This window comes from Bombina bombina, chromosome 11 (assembly GCF_027579735.1).
Source record: "Bombina bombina isolate aBomBom1 chromosome 11, aBomBom1.pri, whole genome shotgun sequence".
Taxonomy (NCBI): Eukaryota; Metazoa; Chordata; class Amphibia; order Anura; family Bombinatoridae; genus Bombina; species Bombina bombina.
In genome coordinates this window covers 46,109,320-46,130,251 of record NC_069509.1, presented here as the reverse complement: position 1 = coordinate 46,130,251, position 20,932 = coordinate 46,109,320, and the positions used below count along the sequence as shown (strand labels likewise).

Here is a 20,932-nt window from a genome sequence, read left to right as displayed (position 1 = left end):
TGTATATACAGTATGTATGTGTATATACAGTATGTATGTGTTTGTATGTGTATATACAGTATGTATGTGTTTGTATGTGTGTGTATATACAGTATGTATGTGTTTGTATGTGTATATACAGTATGTATGTGTATATACAGTATGTGTTTGTATGTGTGTGTATATACAGTATGTATGTGTATGTGTATGTATATACAGTATGTATGTGTTTGTATGTGTATATACAGTATGTGTGTGTATGTATATACAGTATGTATATGTATATACAGTATGTATGTGTATATACAGTATGTATGTGTATATACAGTATGTATTTGTATGTGTGTGTATATACAGTATGTATGTGTATGTATATACAGTATGTATGTGTATGTATGTGTGTATATACAGTATGTATGTGTATGTATGTGTATGTATATACAGTATGTATGTGTATGTATATACAGTATGTATGTGTATGTATATACAGTATGTATGTGTTTATATGTGTGTGTATATATACAGTATGTATGTGTGTGTATATACAGTATGTATTTGTATATACACATATTAACACATACAGTAAAAATATTTTTATAAAAGCTTATACATATATTAACAGTTTTAACACAGTCCCCATAGACCGCAATGTAAAGGTTCTTTTCAGTGCAGTTCTTTTTCTAACACCCCACACACGCTCACTTCAACCCCTTATAACTGCTTTGTGCAGTTATAGTTTAAAGGACCAGTACCAGTGGCGTCACTAGGGTTGGTGTCACCCGGTGCGGTAAGTCATGGTGTCACCCCCCCCCCCAGAAAGCAGACACACACAAAAACACAGGCAAACACACATACAAACACTCAGACACACTTAAAAACATACTCAGATGCACACGCAAACACTCGGAAACACACTCAGACACACACACACAAAAACACTGAGACACACAAAAACTCAGACACACACACAATATATGTAAACTGCACTGCATTAATTATGAAGCTCATGCCTAGAGCTGCTTCCTGGCTCAGCAGAACATCAATTGAAAGATAAACAGAGCACTCTAAAATAAATCACTGAAGAAAAGGTTTAGGCGCGCAAACTATGAAAATTCTGCTCTCTGACTCTGTTCCAAGTCTGTCAGTGCACAGCCCTGGGCCGCATGTCACTGAGCAGTGAGCACAGATAGGCAGGGAGGTTTAGGCTAGCAGCGCAACTTTGCAAGCCCCACAGCACACCCACAACATTCTTAGTGAAATTGGGCAGGGGAGGAGCAAAGTACAAACAAGCAAAAGCAGCCGGGAAAACTATTTGTTGAAATTGCAGCACTGGCTCAAGGGGCAAAAAAATTGTGTGTCTACAACTTCCCCAGTCCCACTAATGTTCACAAATGCCAGCCTCTAATAAAATAATCTATGCATCTCAACATTGTATTTCTTAGAATTTCAATAAAATTAAAAAAAAAAAAAAAAAAAAAAAATTTTTTTTTTTTTTTTGGTGTCACCCCCTGGAGGGTGTCACCCAGGTGCGGCCCGCACCCCCCGCACCCCCCTAGTGACGCCACTGACCAGTACACATAGTAGATTTGCATAAACAACAAATGCATGATAACAAGACAATGCAATAGCACTTAGTCTGAATTTCAAATGAGCAGTAGATTTTTTTCTGACAAATTTCAAAAAGTTATGTATATTTCCACTCCCCCTGTACCATGTGACAGCCATCAGCCAATCACAAATGCATATACATATATTCTGTGAATTCTTGCACATGCTCAGTAGAAGCTGGTGACTCAAAAAGAGTAAATATAAAAAGACTGTGCACATTTTGTTAATGAAAGTAAATTGGAAGGTTATTTAAATTTGCATGCTCTATCTGAATTGTTAAAGTTGAATTTGACCTGAGTGTCCCTTTAATAAAATAATGATGCTCATTTATTTTTAATTTTTATTAAGGCACATTACACTTAAAGGGACAGTCTAGTCTAAAATAAACTTTCATGATTCAGATAGAGAATGTAATTTTAAACAATGGTCCAATTTACTTTTATCACCAATTTTGCTTTGTTCTCTTGGTATTCTTAGTTAAAAGCTAAACCTAGGAGGTTCATATGCTAATTTCTAAGCCCTTGAAGGCCACCTCTTCTCTCAGGGCATTTTGTCAGTTTTTCACAACTAGAGGGTGTTAGTTCATGTGTGTCATATAGATGATACTGTGCTCACGCACGTGGAGTTCCAGGGAGCCAGCTCTGATTGGCTAAAATGGATGTCTGTCAAAAGAACTGAAATAAGGGGGCAGTTTGCAGAGGCTTAGATACAAGGTAATCACAGAGGTAAAAAGTGTATTAATTTAACTGTGTTGGTTATGCAAAACTAGGGAATGGGTAATAAAGGGATTATCTATCTTTTTAAACAATAAAAAATCTGGAGTAGACTTTAAATTTGGGGCAATTGGGGGACTTTTTATTAACCAGAGATCTAATCTCTGGTTAATGAATGCTAGCACAAAGTGCTACCGGGAGCTTGCGGAAGCATTAACCAGCCACTTGTAATGGCTAGTTATTTATTGTGCGCTCGTAATTCACCAATTTACGGTTGTGCAATAAATTAGTGCTTCACATGTAATCTAGCCCTTTTAAAGTAGACTGCCCCTTTCATTTTTTAATGAAGGAAAACAAAATCTCATATTTACACTACATACAGACCCCACCGTGCCTTCCTTTTTTACAATTGTTATGATGAGATCCAATGCCTCCTACCATACTGAGTACATTTTATTAGTCAGGGCGACGTGTTTGTACAACAGTTCTAAACTCTAATCTGTAATCAATTTTTAAATTAAATCCAAACTTACTTGTTTGATGCAAGAATAAGAAACATAAACATTTCAAACCATCCATTCTCCAATGCCCCATTCTTGTGTTACTTTTAATTTACTGGTGAAATCTGGAAATGAATCAGCCGGGAGACTTCATCAGGTCATGAAATTCCTGTACAATTTGGAAACATTAATTTATATACTGTATATATTAAGCATTGCAGGCATATGTGATAAAATACATTGGTGTTAGTGGGTTACTGTTAACTTAGCTACAAACAGGGGCCAGGCTGGCCTACCTTCTTAGAAAATTAGCACCATCCATGCCACAGGGTCTCATTCAGTTACTTCTACTGTATACATGCTGGTGCCAGCAAGCCCTGCCTAGTCCCAACTCCACCTCTAAACCAAGGATGGACAAACTTGTTTAAAATTTAGGAGCCAGAAAGAATATGTAGAAGCCAGACATACTTTTGGGAGCCAGACAGTGGTATTTGTATATAGATATATGGATAATAACTCTAAAAGTTAAGAGGCAGGGGTAAAATTCCAGGAGCCAGTGGCTTCCAGGTTCCTGGGTTTGTCAAGCCCTGCTCCATACTATGTAGAGGTAATATGCGCTACACTAGCAGTCCAATCAACTGCCTTCTGCCAATACATGTGCACAGAGACTGCTCAAACTATTCAGGCGGTCAAGCACTGGGCGGGTTCATCAGTCCTCTGAAGATAGTGATGTAAATCACTCCTGATGGCATCCCTGCTCTCTGGTATAATTCCTGTGAAAATAAACTCCCAAGACAAAATGCCAAAGTTTTTGGATTGTCCCGGGAGATTCATGAATGTTGGCAAATATTATACACACACACACACATGTATATAAGAGCTAGGAAAGGGAGGGCACTCTCAGGATTTATATACATCAAAGTTAGTTTATTGTTTATAACAACAACGTTAGAAAGTCATAAGGATAGGTCGACGTTTTGGCTTACATAGAAGCCTTCATCAAGACAGATGAACAACTGTTAAACGAAGAAGAAAAAATAACAGATTTAAAAACACAACATCAATACGTAATCCCACCACCAAATTGTTTGCAGGCAGAAAAATAAACCCACAAATAATGAAAATAAACATAGAAAAAATACAAATAAAAATAAAAATAAGGCAAACCCATACACATAGCGCTAGGAGATACAACAATACAGTCCCTCCAATACTCTCAATCTGCTCTGGATATACACCGGTGGGGTATATATTATAATCTTAGCAAGCAAACAAAGCGTATGTAACCCCATTGTAGGTAAAACACCATACGGCTGCACAGTTTATGTGTTATGCAAAGTCCGCCACTTTCTTGAACACAATCATTCTGTGTCATCCTTGAAAGCAATGCTCATTGACATGGTGATCCCCCCCAGAAGGGGTAGCAACAGGCATAAGGAACTATTATGCTGTGAAAGCCGGTGGATCTATCGGCTGAACACACTCAGCCCACATGGACTTAATATGCATTTAGATTATTCCGTGTTCTATTAAGTTGATTATGCATTTAATAATATATTGTTCTTGACATTTTTTATGAATAGTAGTCACTACTTCTTCCAATATCTTGTAATATGATTTTTTTTCTCTCTTCTCCCCCTCTCTGCTGGGATGTTACACTGGATGGGTTACCCATTTCAAAACTAAATGATGCGTAGTGGTTTGAGCACTCCCAGTTTGTTGACACTTTGGGGTGCTACCTTGGTGTGTGCCGTCATATGGTTCGTTCTACTATTATATATCCTCTAGTGTTGGCTCTACATACTCCCCCCTCCTAGTGGGACATCCACTTGAGGTGTGTCTAATGGATGATGGACCCCATATATTGGTTTTGGGTTTCCACATCTGTATACTGGTAGTCATGTCTTTGACTATGTATTTATGGTCGTTTGAGGAACGTTAATTTCTGGGTTTTCACATCTGCACACTGTTAGTCATGTCTTTGACTATGTATTTATGGTCGTTTGAGGAACGTTAATTTGCTCTGCATTATAATGAGAATATGCAATCCCATCCTTATTTTGTTGTATACGCTGGTTTATACAGTAGCTGAATGCAGTTACCTCTGGTTTATTATGGCTTCCATTCCTTATCTACTATGTTATTTACATCTGTGGCACTTGCCAATTCTAAGCATCCATAGTGTATGTATTTATGGTTGTTTGTGGAACGCTAATTTCTGGGTTTTCACATCTGTACACTGTTAGTCATGTCTTTGACTATGTATTTATGGTCGTTTGAGGAACGTTAATTTGCTCTGCATTATAATGAGAATATGCGATCCCATCCTTATTGTGTTGTATACTCTGGTTTATACAGTAGCTGAATGCAGTTACCTCTGGTTTATTATGGCTTCCATTCTTTATCTACTATGTTATATACATCTGTGGCACTTGCCAATTCTAAGCATCCATAGTGTCTGCTGTTGTGGTATCAGCTGAACATGGTTATAATTGAGTTAATTAGAGTATCCAGCACTGTCTGCACTTCTCTGTAGTTGATACAGCTGCTACAGGTGTGTTTTTGACACACCCCTATTGCCAACCAATGAGAGCCTGGTGATCAGGGCTTAAATAGTTTCCTTTTTCTGTTAATGGCATTCTGTTTTGCTGGTGGTGTTGTGTGCGGCTGCAAGTCGCCGTTGTGAGGTAATATAATTTGTCTGCTTCTTAATATTGTGGCCCAAAACATGGGGGTTGTTTATGTTTTTGCTAGGGCTGTGGGCACCACATGTAGTTAACGGTGGGTGTGTAACGCATAAGACATGCAGCTCACATGGGACAATAATCATGCTATAGTGCGGTCTGCTTACATATTGCCCGACTTTAATCTATATTTGTGGACTGGAAAGTTAGACTACCTATTGAGCTTATACCATGTGGGGCACATATTAACGGCAGTGTGGATTTGCAAGGTTGTAACTACTGTCAAATGTTGGTAAGGTACATGCGTATATACTTAGGGGGTACTAGTGCAATACTAAGGTTTGCACATGACTGTAGACCTAGTTGAGTCTTTTGAAAGTGTTTGAGTGCAATACTAACATGTGCACATGCTTGTATACGTGGTTGTGGTTTTCTTTGAAGGTAGGGTCCAGCGTGACTACTGCACGCAATGTCAGGTTGTCAGATGCAAGATAAATGAGCATCAGGAAGTGATATAGTGCCTTTTTGTTGCTAAATGTATAATGTATGGTGCACCTATCTGCTTTGAAACATTAGAACAACTGTATATGGTCTCAGAGCCTGAGGCGGTTTCTAATGAGGTATGGGGACTTGCTAGTCTCTTTTGAAGGGTCTTTTATGTATATGGCAGGCCAGCGTATACCGGACTTTGCATAACACATAAACTGTGCAGCCGTATGGTGTTTTACCTACAATTGGGTTACATACTCTTTGTTTGCTTGCTAAGATTATAATATATACCCCACCAGTGTATATCCAGAGCAGATTGAGAGTATTGGAGGGACTGTATTGTTGTATCTCCTAGCGCTATGTGTATGAGTTTGCCTTATTTTTATTTTTATTTGTATTTGTTCTATGTTTATTTTCATTATTTGTGGGTTTATTTTTCTGCCTGCAAACAATTTGGTGGTGGGATTACGTATTGATGTTGTGTTTTGTGTTTTTAAATCTGTTATTTTTTCTTCTTCGTTTAACAGTTGTTCATCTGTCTTGATGAAGGCTTCTATGTAAGCCGAAACGTCGACCAATCCTTATGACTTTCTAACGTTGTTGTTATAAACAATAAACTAACTTTGATGTATATAAATCCTGAGAGTGCCCTCCCTTTCCTAGCTCTTATCTACAATCCATTGAGGATTGCACCCAGGTGCTTCATTATTAGTTGAAGCTGGAGTGCTGGAACACGTGCTAATTGGATATATATATATATATATATATATATATATATATATATATATATATATATATATATATCAATCAAACCAAAAAAGGTGCACTCACAGGACTTTCTTAGTGAAGTAAAAGAATACTTTATTGGAACGTTTTCGGGGATCTAGTCCCCTTCGTCAGCATAATTAAGTGAATAACACAGCAAAATATATATAGTGTACAACAACAAATGAAAAACTCATACCCAGCTTAATGTGTGGCGCCAAACATCCGCCCTGGAACGCATCTTGCGTTCCACTGACTCGTGAGACCGGAAGTTATGCAAACGTCACTTCCGGTTATGTGATCCGTGAACTTATATTGATCTTAGCCTATAAGTTCACGGATCGCATAACCGAAAGTGACGTTTGCATAACTTCCGGTCTCACAGATTGATCTTAGCCTATAAGTTCACGGAACACATAACCAGAAGTGACGTTTGCATAACTTCCGGTCTCACGAGTCAGTGGAACGCAAGATGCGTTCCAGGGCGGATATTTGGCGCCACACATTAAGCTGGGTATGAGTTTTTCATTTGTTGTTGTACACTATATATATTTTGCTGTGTTATTCACTTAATTATGCTGACGAAGGGGACTAGATCCCTGAAAACGTTCCAATAGAGTATTCTTTTACTTCACTAAGAAAGTCCTGTGAGTGCACCTTTTTTGGTTTGATATACTGCATTTCAAGTTTGCACCCAGGCGGTTGTCGATTGGTGGGCTGAGCTGGTACTTGGAGATTATATATATATATATATATATATATATATATATATATATATATATATATATATATATATATATATATATACATACACAGTATATATATATATATACGGTACATATATATTTATTGGTTTGGTTTGGTTTGAATTCATTGGCTGCATTAACAGATAAACACCAATAATTTCACTCTGTAAGTAGCACACACTGACAAATGCCTTAACACCTTTATGGTTGACAGTAAATGACAACAGAGCAGAAATATTATCCAAGTGGCAGTAAGATACACAGACCAGTGATACGCCCTCCTTTTATGCAAGTAACACAAAGAGCAGTTTTCCTTCTTTCTGAGTTGTTGTTATGCGTTGAGCCATAGGAAGCCTTTTTTTAATTTAGCAGGATATGAAAGAGAGAGAAGGGAAAAGAGAGAAAGAGGTAGGGAGGGGGTGGGATTTAGTGTTTAATATCAGGATAAGACCAGTTATAGGGTTCAGCTGTTTGAACCTCTGCCTGGTCTGGACATGGACAGTTCTCTTTCTCTTCGCTATTTCCTTGGCCAGAAGGGTGTCTAAACTTTCTGCTCTCTCATGAGATTTTCCTTGCCTGTTTTTTCATCAGGATAAAGCAATCTTAAGTACCAACTATTCTTTCCTTCCTAAGGTTGTTTCTTCTGAAAACATCAGTCAGGAAATTGTAATCCCACCTCTTTGCTAATGAAAGTATATTGCAAAAATGCTTCTATTCAAAAGTGAAACTCAACCACGCACATTTCATTTTTGACATTTCTATCCCTTTCAATATTGAAGAAATAAGTGTACAGTTTTAGTTTTTCTATAATAATGGGCGCCATCATGTTCTAAAATATATTAAAGGGACAGTCAAGTCAAAATTAAACTTTCATGATTCAGACAGGACATGTAATTTTGAACAACTTTCCAATTTACTTTTATCATCAAATTTGCTTTATTCTCTTGGTGTTCTTTGTTGAAAGCTAAACCTAGGTAGCCTCATAACTGAAGTCCTTGAAGGCCGCTCCTTATCTCAGTGCATTTTGACAGTTTTTCACATTTAGACAGTGCTTGCTCATGTGAACCATATAGATAACATTCTGCTCACTCCTATGGAGTTACTTATGACTGAGAGGGCACTGATTGGCTAAAATGCAAGTCTGTCAAAAGAACTGAGATAAGGGGCAGTCTGCAGAGGCTTAGATTCAAGGTAATCACAGAGGTAAAAAGTATATTAATATAAATGTATTGGTAATGCATATCTAGGGAATGGGTAATAAAGGGATTATCTAACTTTTTAAACAATACGATTTTTTAAGTAAACTGTCCCTTTTATTTTAAAAGTCTATACTTATCTAATCTTCCCTGTTGAGGCTATAAATGAGCTGATAAAGAACCAATCTTACAGAGTTTAGTGTCCTTTTGCAAAGGTTAAACACAAAGATATAGGCAGAAAACACCTAATTAAATAAATTTTTGTTGTGTTGCTATAGAATAAAATATCAGCCAAGTCTGAACATTTTTAAAACCAATTAACATCCTTTTTACTGCAGTTATTTTTCAATAGTCGAACTCCACTGTTTGCCTCGTTTGGAGAAGTCAATCTGGGCTCTAGTCCTCCACAGACAACAAGGCTAACCGCAGTAATAAAGTTAGTATCAAATTAACAGTTTTGCAGTTGTTATCTGATAAAGCCAATTAAGGATAGATATGTAGCTTAAATTGCTGGATATTAACATTCCATAGAGATTTCTGAAAAACTACACCGATATGGCCACAAAATCTCTGCTGCCTTTCCTGCAAAGAAGTACAGATTTTTTTTTTGGTACTAATAATCAATCATAATGTTCCATTTATAAACACAAAAGTTTTGATTTCTGAAAAAGAAATGAAAATATTGTTTTCAAACCAACAAATCCCAGAAATGCCAGCGAGGTTGTTTAAAATCTATTCTTCATATAATATGTTAATAAGTTATTAAACACAGATTTAAAAATACAAAATATGCCAAGCTCAATAACTGGGTTATAAAATATTTAGACAAAGTAGATCAAATAGTTAATATGTGTCTTGTTGTAATGTGTAATTATTGTTTTATATATATCATTAGCAGTAGCTGCCACAGGCAAACAAGATTCCACAACAATTATCTTTAGTGATTTCCCTTAAGTTGCTCTCAAAGTTTTACATTAATTAGGAAACTTACATGTCAGGTGCGACTGCGAGAAGACATTTTACTCAGAGCTCCATTTCCCATCTGAAACAGAAGACACAAAAACACTTTCACTTTCTGTAATGAGAGGCTGTGCAGTTACTTTAACCCATTCACTACTGGGAATTTCAGGGAAAAACTTGCCCAAAGTACAAGAGATTTTATAGCATTTTCACTATGACTCCGTTTAAACAGAAATAGAGCCTTATTTTTTTTTTTATTTATCTATGAAAACTACTTATATGTTTAAAGTAGACAACTCAAGGTATTGGTCTATGTTAGTATATTTGATGACATTATTTGATTGCCAAATACAATCATATAAAAACAAATTATTAAATTTTTTGCAAACTTTAGGTTTCTCACTGGCATTATTTACACATAACTACTGCAGTCATAAAACAAATGGTTGTAAAAGCTTCTCTGGGATCCCCTTTGTTCAGAAATAGCCGACTTGTATGGCTTTGCCATTGCTTTTTGGAAATTAGAAAGCTACTATTTGCAGCTATGCACAGGGTTCCACCTCAGCCATGTTTTCCTGTGCAGTTATGAGTTACACATTATGCAGGGAGGAACACGAATAATGCTGTCCAGAGACACAATGCATGTTCCTCCTTGCACACCCTGCACCATATGTAACATATCTATCCAGAAAAACACAGCCAAGGTGCAACTCTATGTGCACCACACATGTTATATTCCCAGCAGTGAAGGGGTTAATCAGCTTGTAAGGTTAATATTTGCTCTAGTGTAGGCATTACCCTCCCACCTCCTGATTCCTACCTGATCCCCCCCAAAACACCTCTCCTTCCCCCCTAGTGGTCACCAGCATCTTGGGTACTGGCAGACAGTCTGCCAGTATGCAGTTTAGGACTTTTATTTATTTTAATATTTATTTTTTAATATGTATGTAGTGTAGATCCCTACTCCCCCTCCCACCTCCCTGATCCCCCAAAACAGCTCTCTAACCCCCCCTCCCACTGCTCCCCAACATATTTGTTGCTGGCAGCCTGTCTGTCAGTAATAAATTATTACTCTTTTTGTTTATTTTTTTCTGTAGTATAGGGACCCCTCCCCCTTTAAGATAATTGCTTTCTGTTGTGTAGGATCCCCCATCCCCCTCCAGCCAACATTGTTCCATAGTGTAGGGCCCCATCCCTTCCCCTCCCTAGCCTAAATCTTTTCAGTATTGTAGGTAGGGTTGCCACCTCAGCCAAGTTTTCCTGGACACTTATGAGTTACACATGCTGCAGGGTGTGCAGGGAGGATCATGTATTGTGTTTCTGGACAGCACTATTCATATTCCTCCCTGCACACCCTGCAGCATGTGTAACTTATAAGTGTTCTGTATTTTAAGGGACGGGTGGCAAACCTAATTGTAGGGAACCCCACCCCTCCCTGCCCCCTCCTCTGCTATGTGGCAAAGTACTTACATCCAAATGGTGCAAGGGTTAAAAAGTAACAGTCAGTGTTGGTATGTAAGAGAATAATTATATGGTGACCTGGAAATGACAAATAAGAATAAGTAATGAGGCTGTCCAAGTCAAGGCCCTAGAGCAGTGTTTCTTAAAGGGACACTGTACCCAAATTTTTTCTTTTGTGATTCAGATAGAGCATGCAATTTTAAGAAACTTTCTAATTTACTCCTATTATCAATTTTTATTTGTTCTCTCTTGCTATATTTATTTGAAAAAGAAGGCATCTAAGCTTTTTTTATTAGTTCAAAACTCTGGACAGTACTTTTTTATTGGTGGATGAATGTATCCACCAATCAGCAAGAACAACCCAGGTTGTTCATTAAAAATGGGCCGGCATCTAAACTTACATTCTTGCATTTCAAATAAAGATACTAAGAGAATGAAGAAAATTTGATAATAGGAGTAAATTAGAAAGTTGCTTTAAATTTGGGTTCAGTGTCCCTTTAATTCCAGTCCTGCTTGTGTGAGAGCAGGTTAATTACCATGGCTACTGATATCCTGAAAATCTAGCTTGTTATTGTGACAGGAATAGAGAAACACTGGCAGCCTTCCCATGCTTTTGCCTGTCACCACCAGTGGCACTTTGTGTCAGGATTTGGAGTAAAAGGCAGCAGACTGTGGGAGTAGTTCTGTGACATGATGCTTTCCCACTCATATCATTTTGAATTTTTTTTAAATCAGTTTTATTGCAAATCAGTGATTCTTGGCTGATTAGTAGGAGGGTGTGACAGCTATGGGACCCTGACCTCTGTTTGTGAGAATTATATGAGACAAATATTTTATAAAACTGTATAGTGTAGTTCTGATTGCAGCAGCATTTTTAGTGCTTAGATAAATACAAAAACTATATATATATATATTTTAACAAGCAGTAATTGTATCCCCTTATATGCCAGTAACACACAAAACTCACAATTAAAGGGACACTGAACCCAATTTTTTTTTCTTTCGTGATTCAGATAGAGCATAAAATTTTAAGCAACTTTCTAATTTACTCTTATTAATTTTTCTTCATTCTCTTGGTATCTTTATTTGAAATGAAAGAATTTAAGTTTAGATGCTGGGCCATTTTTGGTGAGCAACCTGGGTTGTCCTTGCTGATTGGTGGATAAATTCATCCACCAATAAAAAAGTGCTGTCCAGAGTTCTGACCCAAAAAAAGCTTAGATTCCTTATTTTTCAAATAAAGATAGCAAAAGAACGAAGAAAAATTGATAATAGGAGTAAATTAGAAAGTTGCCTAAAATTGCTGCTCTATCTGAATCATGAAAGAAAAAAAAATGTGGGTTCAGTGTCCCTTTAAGTTTATCTCTTTGGTTGCCTATAACAGATAAACAGCAATGATCTGACGCCCTTGCTGTCAGTAGCACACACTGAGCAATGTTTTACACCTTCCTGGTTGACAGTAACTACAGGGCAGAAATATTATCCTAGTGACTGTAAGTAAGATACACAGACCAGTGTAACAGCCTCTTTGGGTGCAAGAAACGCAAAGAGCAGTGAATGGGCAGTTTTTCTTTTAGCTGCAATTTACTGGCTTAAAAAAAAACAACTGTCCGGATCATTATGAGAGAGAAAGAGGAAGAGAGAGATGGAGAGAGAGAGAGAGTTTAGGAACAGATAATGATTTCAAGTGGAGAGCTAAACTTCGCTTCCATGAAAGTTATATTAACGCTCCACTGAGTGAGTAATATCAGCGTACGCTAATGTGTGCTGGTATTACAACTTAACAGCAATGCAAACGTTACTTTGCTTTCGCATTGCTTGGAAGCATTGCGTTCACGAGGGCGCGCTTCTATAGACTCCAATTGGAGGCTCGTTCTGATGCCGTCAGACATGGCAGAGAACCTAGTGCAGTGAAGGGAATAAGTAGCACAGCAATGGCAGCAAATGCTAAATATATATGTATATAAGCATTTACATATACTGTATATTTACTGGGAACACAGTTTCCATAGATCGCAATGTAAAGGCATTTCTCAGTGACATTTTTTTTTTCTAACACTCCACTTCCACCAACTTTACCCCCAAAAACTGCCTAGTGCAGTTGTTTTTAATAAAAAAAAATGTTAATTTTTTTTAATAAAAAACTATAATGCCCTCTATTTGCCCTCCAAATTTGCCCGTTTGCAGGCGTGTGAGAATTTAGTGCTCCACTTGTAATCTAGCCTTTAGTGTTTAATGTCCCTTTAAAGTAATGAAATGAAAAAAGACACGAGCGCAAAAAGCCACTCTAAGGGTAAAAGTTTACTCAACACTTAAAATAGCGCAATACATAAAAATTCACGTACAAATATTTAAAAAACTTTTGTAGTGCATTTTTATGTATCGGGCTATTTTAAGTGTTGAGTAAACTTTTACCCTTAGAGTGGTTTTTTGTGCTCGTGTCTTTTTTCATTTCAATTTTACAGCACTTCGTTGGGAGGCAGTTCACAGAAAGTTCACATGGTTAAGAATATGTGTAATTATTTTGTGTATTTATCTTTACATATTATCACCTGTATAGGAAGCGCAACAGTTTACCTTGATTTATTATCCCTTTAAAGTAATGTCTGAAACAGCAATACACTGCCCTCCTGAGCTGAACACATCTGCTGGCTGGCGGCTGTGCATGCCATGCAAATAACACGCTGCTGCTGATTTGCTCAGCGGTTATGTTTAACCCCTTAACGACCAAGGACGTACGCCACACGTCCTCAAAAAAAATACAGTTAATGACCGAGGGCGTGTGGCGTACGTCCTTGGTCTGGAAAGCAGATGGAAGCGATCCTGCTCGCTTCCAGCTGCTTTCCGGTTATTGCAGGATGCCTCGATATTGAGGCATCCTGCAATAACATTTTCAGCCCTCCGGTGCAGAGAGAGCCACTCTGTGGCCCTCTCTGCACCGGAGATCGGTGGCTCCGTTCGTTGGTGGGTGGGAGCAGGCATGAGAGGCGGCCATCGATGGCCCTTCTGATCTGGAGGGGGGCGGGATCGTGGGCGGGGATGTCCGGGGGTGCGCACGGACGCGCGCACGTGCACGGGGGGGCTGGCGCGTGCACGGGGAGGGAGCGAGTGGGAACCGCTACACTACAGAAAATAAATGTAGATAAATTAAAAATAAAAAAAAATAAAACACATCAGTTAGGTGGTAGGGGTTGGTCTGGGGGGAAGCTACACTACAGAAAAACCGGGCAAAAAAACAAAACAAAAACATATTTTTTTGCAAACTGGGTACTGGCAGACAGCTGCCAGTACCCAAGATGGCCCCTCATAAGACAGAGGAGGAGGGTTAGAGAGCGGTTTTGGGGGGGATCAGGGAGGTTGGGGGCTAAGGGGGGAATCCTACACAATAGCATATGTAAATACCCTTTTATTTTAGTACTGGCAGACTTTCTGCCAGTACTTAAGATGGCGGGGACAATTGTGGGGTGGGGGAGGGAAGGGAACTGTTTGGGAGGGATCAGGGGGTGGGATGTGTCAGGTGGGAGGCTGATATCTACACTAAAGCTAAAATTAACCCTGCAAGCTCCCTACAAACTCCCTAATTAACCCCTTCACTGCTAGCCATAATACACGTGTGAGGCGCAGCAGCATTTAGCGTCCTTCTAATTACCAGAAAGCAATGCCAAAGCCATATATGTCTGCTATTTCTGAACAAAGGGGATCCCAGAGAAGCAATTACAACCATTTGTGCCATAACTGCACAAGCTGTTTGTAAATAATTTCAGTGAGAAACCTAAAATTGTGAAAAATGTAAAGTTTTTCTTTATTTGATCGCATTTGGCGGTAAAATGGTGGCATGAAATATACCAAAATGGGCCTAGATCAATACTTTGGGTTGTCTACTACACTACAGCTAAAATTAACCCTACAAGCTCCCTAATTAACCCCTGCACTGCTGGGCATAATACACGTGTGGTCAGGGCCGCCACTAGAAATTTTGGGGCCCCTGACTTAACCATTGATCAGGGCCCCCCCCCTCCTTTGACATGTGCAATTTTTGACCAAGTGACTAAAACGTATATGCACTTTATTCTTAAGTGTCTATTTAAACTTGGAAATGTTGTAAAGGTAGTAACATACACTGAAACACACACACACTCACACATAAGAATTCACATATAGACACTCTAGCAAACACGCAAAGAAACTCAGACACAGACACCCAAACAGACACTTAGCACTGGTTTACATTGACCTGACAAGTAATGAGGTAAACTACAGTTTTGTAAAAAAAAAGGAGATTTAGAAAACAAAATATGGAGTTCTGATTATCTTTTTGTAAAGGAAGATACCAAGTAAATGATGACAACAGCATGCAGTGGCTGAAAGGAAGGGCCCTGAACTGCCTAAACAATAATTTAAAGGTTAAATGGTAGATTGGTGACTTACGGAAAGGTCTCATTAGTCTCAAAGTCTGTAGAAAGATGTAAATAATCAGTAGTAAGATCAAAATGTCCTAAAAATGAACAGACAATGGACACACACACACACACAAACTCAAACTTGCACATACACCCAAGGAAACACCAACAGAGACAGCCTCAGAAAACACACAAAGACATACACACAGACACCCACAAAAAAACACAGAAAGACATACATACACACCCTCACTGAGACATCCACAGAAAACACACAAAGACATACACACACCCTCACAAAGACACCCACAGAAAATACACACCCTCACAGAGACATACACAGACATACATACACACACACACACACACACACACACTCACAGAGACATCCACAGAAAACACAGACATACACACCCACCCTCACAGAGGCATCCAGAGAAAATACACAAAGACAAACATACACACACCCTCACAGAGACACCCACAGAAAAAGCTCAAAGACATATGCACACACCCTCACAGACATCCACAGAAAATGCACAAAGACATACACACCCACCCTCACAGAGATACCAACAGAAAAAAAATACATACACACTCATAGAGACACAAACAAAAGCACAAAGACATAAACACAGACACCCACAGAAACACTCACAGTAGGAAACATTTATGCACCTTGCATCCCCTAAATCAACAGTGTGTGACATGCATGATAAAAAAGGCAGAAATTAAGAGATCACTTTTTAAAGAATCATATTTGTAAATGTGCAAACAAAAATAATTCTGTGAATTCAAAATTGTACATTAATGATCTGGGTAGATGGCTAGATGAAGAAAAGTATTTTTAAAAGGTTGACATATGTTTGTTTGATATTTTCTCCATTTTCTTCAACCAAGAGCACCACTTCAAATATAGTGTACAAATGTTCCCATCTGTCAGCTGTACTTATGGATTTTGAAAATGCTGTACTCTATATGGTCTTGGTGGAACCATAAGCTGTGGTACTCATGCCATTAGATCTGGTTAAATGCAGGATTTAAGATTGTTGGTATGCATTTCAAAATTAAGTCAGCTGTAGAGTAAACTGAACAGTTTTAAGTTAACCTGTCTCATTTCCAACACTGAGCAATCTTAGTCTGAGAGTATAACATGTTATGCAGATGTAAAAATCTTAGATAAAATGCCTCCTTATATCTGGAAAGTCCTTGCATAAAGGGTAAGTAAACTGGAATGTAATATATATATCATTTGTGTATTGAGGAGGAAACATTTCTGCATGGTTTTAAATATAGAATTTCTACAGCATTGTCAAATAATCATAAATACACTGCTGCTAAAAAAATGTGTTTTTATGGACCCCTGGCCCCACCATACAACTACTACCACACTGATGCATAGTGGTTTAGTGCACACTCAGAAATCCTCTCAAATGCTAATACTTTACTCATTGTAATAACATTTCCCATGCTCAATTAGCTCAATTGTGGGAGACTACTCTGCTGTAGTGGCTGCCAAAATTTAATTTTTTTTTTTTTTTTTTTTAGTTCTTGGCTCATGGGGCCCCCCTAGCCCATTGGGCCCCTGACAGGAGTCACCCCTGTCACCCCCTGATGGCGGCCCTGCGTGTGGTGGGCAGCGGCATTTAGCAGCCTTCTAATTACCAAAAAGCATTGCCAAAGCCATATATGTCTGCTATTTCTGAGCAAAGGGGATCCCAGAGAAGCATTTACAACTATTTGTGCCATAATTGCACAAGCTGTTTGTAAATGATTTCAGTGAGAAACCTAAAATTTTTTTTTAAAAGTTTTTTTTTAATTTGATCGCATTTGGCGGTGAAATGGTGGCATGAAATATACCAAAATGGGCCTAGATCAATACTTGGGGTTGTCTACTACACTACACTAAAGCTAAAATTAACCCTACAAGCTCCCTAAAAGCTCCCTAATTAACCCCTCCACTGCTGGGCATAATACATGTGTGGTGCGCAGTGGCATTTAGCGGCCTTCTAATTACCAAAAAAAATATGCCAAAGCCATATATGTCTGCTATTTATGAACAAAGGGGATCCCAGAGAAGCATTTACAACCATTTGTGCCACAATTGCAAAAGTTGTTTGCAAATAATTTCAGTGAGAAACCTAAAGTTTGTGAAAAAATTTGTGAAAAAGTGAACAATTTTTTTCATTTGATCTCAGTTGGTGGTGAAATGGTGGCATGAAATATACCAAAATGGGCCTAGATCAATACTTTGGGATGTCTTCTAAAAAAAAATATATACATGTCAATGGATATTCAGGGATTCCTGAAAGATATCAGTGTCCCAATGTAACTAGCGCTAATTTTGAAAAAAAGTGGTTTGGAAATAGCAAAGTGCTACTTGTATTTATGGCCCTATAACTTGCAAAAAAAGCAAAGAACATGTAAACATTGGGTATTTCTAAACTCAGGACAAAATTTAGAAACTATTTAGCATGGGTGTTTTTTGGTGGTTGTAGATGTGTAACAGATTTTGGGGGTCAAAGTTAGAAAAAGTGTGTTTTTTTCCATTTTTTCCTCATATTTTATAATTTTTTTAATAGTAAATTATAAGATATGATGAAAATAATGGTATCTTTAGAAAGTCCATTTAATGGCGAGAAAAACGGTATATAATATGTGTGGGTACAGTAAATGAGTAAGAGGAAAATTACATCTAAACACAAACACCGCAAAAATGTAAAAATAGCCTTGGTCCCAAACGGACAGAAAATGGAAAAGTGCTGTGGTCATTAAGGGGTTAAAGGGACACTAAACTCAAATTTTTTCTTTCATGATTCAGATAGAGCATGTAATTTTAAGCAACTTTCTATTTTACTCCTATAATCAATTTTTTTTCATCCTCTTGCTATCTTTATTTGAAAAGCAAAAAAGTTTAGAAGTCGGACCTTTTTTGGTTCACAACCTGGGTTGTCCTTGCTGATAGGACAGCACTAATAAACAAGTGCTCTCCAGGGTCTGAACCAAAACATGGCTGGCTCCTTAGCTTAGATGGCTTCTTTTTCAAATAAAGATAGCAAGAGAACGAAGAATAAGTGATAATAGCAGTAAATTAAAAAGTTGCTTAAAATTGCATGCTATATCTGAATCATGAAAGACATATTTGGGTTTACTATCCCTTTAACTCAGGATCTGCAGTGCATTGCTGCTCGGGAGCTGACTTTATTTGTGTGTTCTTGACCTTTTTAGGTGTTAAACACATAGGTACAAGCATGCAACAGTGCAATAATAAATTGCTCTAACAGAGCATTTTTTTTTTGCACTTTTATGTCTCTTTAAGTACCATAAGATAAACATATTTACCCTGGTTTTCAATTAGTTTTTTTTTTAATGCTTTTAAAACATTTTGAATATAGGTATTTTACAATGCAATACTTCAGGACCATAGTCTGATCTGAGATACAATATGAGAATATCACTAATAGGGGCTTCAGACAATGTGGTCTCATCTAATGTAGACGTGTTTCACAGGAGTTGCAGGACTATGGCGTCTGCTCTCAGGTTAGATAAAGACCCCACTGACCATTTTCCCTTGATCACCCCGCTGGTTATTCAGTATATTTTTTTGTGTGGAGCACAGCTGGGAACCCTAAACAAACCACACACAAACATTACCAACATACACACATACATAAGCACACTCACACACACATACATAAGCACACTCACACACACACATACATAAGCACACTCACACACACATACATGAGCACACACAGACACATATGAGCAAACACACACATACATGAGCACACATACACACACATACATGAGCACACTCACACACACATATACACACACATACATGAGCACACACACATACACACATACATAAGCACACTCACACACACATATACACACACATACATGAGCACACACACACACATATACACACACACACATACATGAGCACACACACATACACACATACATAAGCACACTCACACACACACATACACACACATACATGAGCACACACACACACATATACACACACACACATACATGAGCACACACACATACACACATACATAAGCACACTCACACACACACATATACACACACATACATGAGCACACACACACACATACACACAGACACATATGAGCAAACACACACATACATGAGCACACACACATATACACACATACATAAGCACACTCACACACACATATACACACACATACATGAGCACACACACATACGTACATAAGCACACTCACACACACATATACACACACATACATGAGCGCATACACACATACATAAGCACACTCACATATATAAGCACACTTACACACACACCCATACATACATGAGCACACACACACATAAGCACACTCTCACTCACACACACACACACATACATGAGCACACACACATACATAAGCACACTCACGCACCCACCCACACACACATACATGAGCACACTCACACATACACATACATGAGCACACACACATACATAAGCACACACACACACACACACACATATACACACACACATACATAAGCACACTCACATACACATACACATATACACACATACATAAGCACACTCACACACACACATACATGAGCACACACATACATACATGAGCACACACACATACATAAGCACACTCACACACACATACACATATACACACACATACATAAGCACACTCACACACACACACATACATAAGCACACACACACATACATGAGCACACATACACCCACATACACACATACATGAGCACACACACACATACATAAGCACACTCACACACATACACATATACACACACATACATAAGCACACTCTTTCTCTCTCTCTCTCTCTCTCTCTCTCTCTCTCACACACACACCATACATGAGCACACACATATATAAGCGCACTCACACACACATATACACACACACACACACACACACACACACATACATAAGCACACACTGCTTTTTTTGTTTTCAAATGTAATGTTCAGATCTGTTTCCTCCAAGCAGACTGATCAAATACTATTACTCATTGCAAATTCCAAAAGCTATTCTAACCTCTAACCTTTAATCAGCAAAAACCTTTGTTGTCTGTAACTGAGCATTATAGGCATATTTATAAAATAAATTAGAAAATAACTTACTTGTTTGGTGCAAAATTAAAAACATAAAAATTCCCCACAATCAATTCTCCTAAGCTGCATTTTATCTTGTAGTTTAAACTTAGTTGGGGAATCTGGAAATCATTTACAGTGGGCACTGAGCCCAGTTTTAAAAAGTGACTCATTCTGATCTGCATTTAAAGTTGCATACCTCATAATTCTTTCTTTCTCTTGTCTTTCTAGTGTATTGTAGTGTAGAAGCCCCTGGGAGTGATGCAGTGAACGGAAAGGGGGCTTTGACCAAGGGAGG

The 20,932-nt window shown here is 38.2% G+C and overlaps 1 protein-coding gene across 1 annotated transcript in view; it reads right to left on the bottom strand.

Moving 5' to 3' along the window:
• The window catches only part of LOC128642065 (uncharacterized), a 47,118-nt gene extending 26,402 nt beyond the window's left edge, over window positions 1-20,716 (bottom strand). Inside the window, exons 1-3 of the mRNA XM_053694722.1 lie at window positions 20,665-20,716; window positions 9,672-9,722; window positions 2,834-2,969 (exon numbers count right to left, since the gene is read on the bottom strand). Of these exons, the coding sequence (XP_053550697.1) occupies window positions 2,834-2,894 (61 nt within the window). The 5' untranslated portion in view covers window positions 2,895-2,969; window positions 9,672-9,722; window positions 20,665-20,716. The remainder of the gene's footprint in view (window positions 1-2,833; window positions 2,970-9,671; window positions 9,723-20,664) is intronic.
• Window positions 20,717-20,932: the final 216 nt, after the last annotated feature.